At 44.3% G+C, this 5,000-nt stretch overlaps 2 protein-coding genes across 2 annotated transcripts in view; both read right to left on the reverse strand.

Moving 5' to 3' along the window:
• Window positions 1–1,158, reverse strand: part of LOC125041274 (E3 ubiquitin-protein ligase RNF12-B-like) — a 1,896-nt gene extending 738 nt beyond the window's left edge. The window contains exons 1-3 of the mRNA XM_047636110.1: window positions 1,150–1,158; window positions 207–305; window positions 1–121 (exon numbers count right to left, since the gene is read on the reverse strand). The exon at window positions 1–121 is cut by the window's left edge and continues 738 nt beyond it. Of these exons, the coding sequence (XP_047492066.1) occupies window positions 1–121; window positions 207–305; window positions 1,150–1,158 (229 nt within the window). The remainder of the gene's footprint in view (window positions 122–206; window positions 306–1,149) is intronic.
• Window positions 1,159–4,269: 3,111 nt separating this feature from the next.
• The window catches only part of LOC125041536 (E3 ubiquitin-protein ligase RNF12-B-like), a 1,238-nt gene continuing 507 nt past the window's right edge, over window positions 4,270–5,000 (reverse strand). The window contains exon 2 of the mRNA XM_047636557.1: window positions 4,270–5,000. This exon is cut by the window's right edge and continues 123 nt beyond it. Within this exon, the coding sequence (XP_047492513.1) occupies window positions 4,455–5,000 (546 nt within the window). The 3' untranslated portion in view covers window positions 4,270–4,454.

The raw sequence follows: 5,000 nt of genomic DNA on the forward strand, positions 1-5,000 counted from the left end.
GCACGTTCAGGTTCACGTTGGAGTAGGCCACGGCGGTGGGCGCCACAGCGGGAGCACCATAGTGTGTCGATGGGATGACGCTCGCCCTCGCGAAGGCGGCGAGCACGAAAGGCAGCAGGCACTGTGAGAATAAAGAAAAGTTCACTTCATGCAAAGATCTTACGAGCACAAGACACAGGCATCTACGGACACTAAAAACAACTCACGATGGACTTCATGGTGTTGCGGGGGAGTGTGTGATGTCCAGGAGTGTGTGGGCGGCCATATAAGGAGCAAAAGGCGACCTTGAAGTCCACGCCCTCTCTCTAAAACAGGACACGCCCTCGATATGATGTGATATACAAGCAATCACGCAAGCACCAATGCCATTCGACTGGGATTCTGCAACCTCACGATCGATAATTGCGAAGAGCAATTCTCCAGGAAACGTGAAAGCACATGCAGGTAATTCGAACGAGACGGATACCTACGGATCTCGGTCCATTCGTGACTCTCCACGCCAGACGGATGTGTTCTTATTAACAGATGATTTATTTTAAGAACAGATTCGTGATAACCCTAATTATCCAGGACAGATTCTTGAAGATGGCTGATTTTTATGACAGTCGTTCTGTTTGATGGCTTTTCAGATTATTGAATGGCATTCATTTGTCAAGGCAATAAAATTCAAAAAATGTTAACTGGTAGTGAATTTTCATTTCCGTGCAGACAGAATACGTTTGATTCCATGTGATATATTCACTGGACGTAACGATCTGTTTCTCAATATATTTTTTTTTATTGTATACCAGATGAAAATCTTGATGTAAAAACAGCTGTAATTTTAAATATTTACTCTATACATAGGTGGTGCCATGAGCTGTAAGTTAGCATTTCGAGTATTTATTTTATTTGGACACTATCATTTATCATAGTCTACCCCCCCAAGAGCTGCTGCCATTTTCTTTGTATCGTGAATTTGATATTTACTAGTTTCTGCAAACAATATGACTTTTAAATTCAGTTATCTTGGGTATTTCATAGAATCGTTATATAAATGTAAACAAGATTAATTCAAATGGAGTATGTACAGGGATTTTCTATATAGTAACCTACCACAAGTTTACATTAAAAGGCGGAGTGCATTTCCCTAAGACTATTGTACCAAACTCTGGTCATTTGAACTCCTTTAAGAAGTATTTTTTTTTCAAAATCACCCGTCAGTTATATATTTTTTTTTCTCTCTCTCTCTTCTTTTTTGGCTATCAGTGTAGGTATATATGTAGAGGATGTATACGTCATGCGCATGCAATCATTATCACCGATATACAGATGTGTCAAAAAATCATGTCGGAAAAGTTCAGCGAACTTGCCTGATCAGGCGTATTGTAATGTATCACGGTGACCTTTACCTTCTGAGTAGATTTCCAAATTATTTATCTTTTGCACATTTATTTTCTTTATTAAGGAAATTGTAATTTGGCATTTATCTTTAATATTTTGCCTAATAAAGGACCTACCACATATTTTATCATTTATTCACTCTCATATTTTTCTTAAACTTATGAGGGTTTAGAGTCGTGCCGTAATGAGACGCTTTTAAGTTAAAGACTTGGGGAAGAGCTTTAGCGTTGTTTCAGGTACTTAGAAAGAAACTTGCGTCGTACCGTAAGAGGACCAGTTCGTGTAGCTTACCTGGCCAGTGTTACTTTTCCAAAGAAGAGGGAGAGAGAGAGAGAGAGAGAGAGAGAGAGAGAGAGAGAGAGAGAGAGAGAGAGAGAGAGAGAGAGAGAGAGAGAGAGAGAGAGAGAGAGAGAGAGAGAGAGAGAGAGAGAGAAGAGAGAAGAGAGGAGAGAGAAAGTGAGAGAGAGAGAGAGAAGGGGAGAGAGGGAGAGAGAAGGGGAGAGTGAGAGAGAGAGAAGGGGAGAGTGGGAGAGAGAGAGAGAGAAGGGGAGAGTGGGAGAGAGAGAGAGAAGGAGAGAGTGGGAGAGAGAGAGACGGGGAGAGTGAGAGAGAGAGAAAGAGAGAAGGGGAGAGTGACAGAGAGAGAGAAGGGGAGAGAGAGAGAGAGAGAGAGAGAGAGAGAGAGAGAGAGAGAGAGAGAGAGAGAGAGAGAGAGAGAGAGAGAGAGAGAGAGAGGGGGGGGGGGGGGGGAGTGAGAGAGTGAGAGTGAGAGTGAGAGTGAGAGTGAGAGAGAGAGAAGGAGAGAGAGAGTGAGAGAAGGAGAGAGAGAGTGAGAGAAGGAGAGAGAGAGAGAGAGAGGAGAGAGAGAGAGAGAGGAGAGAGAGAGAGAGAGGAGAGAGAGAGAGAGAGGAGAGAGAGAGAGAGAGGAGAGAGAGAGAGAGAGAGAGAGAGAGAGAGAGAGAGAGAGAGAGAGAGAGAGAGAGAGAGAAAAGGAGAGAGAGAGAGAGAGAGAAGGAGAGAGAGAGAGAGAGAAGGAGAGAGAGAGTGAGAGAAGGAGAGAGAGAGTGAGAGAAGGAGAGAGAGAGTGAGAGAAGGAGAGAGAGAGTGAGAGAAGGAGAGAGAGAGTGAGAGAAGGAGAGAGAGAGTGAGAGAAGGAGAGAGAGAGAGAGAGGAGAGAGAGAGAGAGAGAGAGGAGGAGAGAGAGAGAGAGAGAGAGAGAGAGAGAGAGAGAGAGAGAGAGAGAGAGAGAGAGAGAGAGAGAGAGAGAGAGAAAAGGAGAGAGAGAGTGAGAGAAGGAGAGAGAGAGTGAGAGAAGGAGAGAGAGAGAGAGAGTAGAGAGAGAGAGAGAGAGAGGAGAGAGAGAGAAGAGAGAGAGAGAGAGGAGAGAGAGAGAGAGAGGAGAGAGAGAGAGAGAGGAGAGAGAGAGAGAGAGGAGAGAGAGAGAGAGAGGAGAGAGAGAGAGAGAGAGAGAGAGAGAGAGAGAGAGAGAGAGAGAGAGAGAGAGAGAGAGAGAGAGAGAGAGAAAAGGAGAGAGAGAGAGAGAGAGAGAGAGAGAGAGAGAGAGAGAGAGAGAGAGAGAGAGAGAGAGAGAGAGAGAGAGAGAGAGAGAGAGAGAGAGAGAGAGAGAGAGAGAGAGAGAGAGAGAGAGAGAGAGAGAGGAGAGAGAGAGAGAGAGAGAGAGAAAGAGAGAGAGAAAGAGAGAGAGAGAGAGAGAGAGAGAGAGAGAGAGAGAGAGAGAGAGAGAGAGAGAGAGAGAGAGAAAGAGAGAGGGAGGGAGGGAAGGAGGGATAGAGACTAAGACAGAGACCAAGAAAGACAGAGAGACAGAGAGAGAAGCAAACAATATAACATCTGAGGGAGAATCATGGATATACAACATTTACGGCGATGTGAAAAAAAAGAAGATTATTGAGTGCATCTAGACTGGAGGTTATTAATCTCGTACATATAGAACAACTTCAAACAGAGTCAGGTTTAATCAAGCAGAAGAATTAGGCATAATAGATTTAATTAGGCAGAATAGTTCGATTTTAATGAACTACAAATGCATGAATAGATTAGGTACAGGTTTAGAACGGATAGGTGGACATTTAGAAAACGTATTTAATAGGTATATATCGTATTGCAATGGACATCAAAGAGGGGCTATTCGTTTACGTGTTGTAATCTGAATTCTCTTGTTTGCATGTTATAAATAGATGAGATTTCTCTCGTTTCACCCTACTATAATTTGTAAATGTCTGTATAAGTTTCTGCTGAAGGAATCAGTTTTCAGCAGTATATTTCTTATATGTTTTAGCATATATTTTAATAGTAAATGTGGCAAGCAATATCTTCAAGTGCAAGATATGAAGCTTGTGATATTTTTTACTTTGAATGCAAGTGTATTTTTAAGGTTCGTGACATTCGCTACCCATTCATTGTAAGTATTCATGCTTCGAGGGTCATTAATGTATATGTTTATATATATATATATATATATATATATATATATATATATATATATACTTATATGTGCATATGCTTGTCTCTCTCTCTCTCTCTCTCTCTCTCTCTCTCTCTCTCTCTATATATATATATATATATATATATATATATATATATATATATATATATTTATATATATATATATATATGTGTGTGTGTGTGTGTGTGTGTGTGTGTGTGTGTGTGTGTGTGTGTGTGTGTGTGTAAGCATATATATATTCATTTATTCATTTGTCAGTATAAAATAGTTTCAGTGAACTATATGCGCGTATTTATAGTTTATAATATATTGTGCATTTGATAGATACATAAAAATGTATTTTTTGCATGTGCTTTTACATATATCTGCATGGCAGGAAAGCGCTTTCGTTTTTATAGGTTGGTAAATAAAATATATACTGGAAGATACTTTAGAGTTTATTTTGATTTTCTGAAAGATTTTTAGAGTAAAAAGAATCACCACATAACGTCCAAGTTCGAACCTGGAAGAGACTGCGCTGAAATTCCCTCGTGTGGGCTAAGCAGCACCTCTCTGTGCAGGTCCTTGCTTCCTTCGTCGCTCGATCTCTCGGGCCACGCTCGTCCTAATCCTTCTTGACCACAACGGCGTGGGTGGCGCCGTAGGTAAGAGGGCTGCCGATGACAGCACCGTGGGTAGCTCCGTAGGTGAAGGGGCCAGCGCCGACAACAGCACCGTGGGCAAGGACACCGTGGGCTGCGCCGTAGGTGACGGGGGAAGCGCCGACAACAGCACCGTGGGCAACGACACCGTGGGCAGCGCCGTAGGTGACGGGGGCGGCGGCAACGTGGTGCTGTACGTGGACCTGCTCGTGCACGGGCACGGGCACGGCGTAGGGCTGAGGCACGGCGTAGGGCTGGGGCACGGCATAAGGCTGGGGCACGGCGTAGGGCTCAGGCACGTACCTGTGCTGGATGGGGGTGACTTCCTTGGTCTCGTAGACGGGCTTGGGCACGGCCACGTCGTAGGTCTTCTCGATGATCTTGAGTTCGGGGCGAACCTCGGTGACCTGAGGAGTGTAGGAGATGACGGGGCGGCCGAGGGCCTGGACGGGCGTGCGCTGGACCAGGAGCTCGGGGGCGGGGGCCTCGCCGGCGGGCACGGGCGCGGG

The sequence above is a fragment of the Penaeus chinensis genome, chromosome 30 (genome assembly GCF_019202785.1).
Source record: "Penaeus chinensis breed Huanghai No. 1 chromosome 30, ASM1920278v2, whole genome shotgun sequence".
Lineage (NCBI taxonomy): Eukaryota > Metazoa > Arthropoda > Malacostraca > Decapoda > Penaeidae > Penaeus > Penaeus chinensis.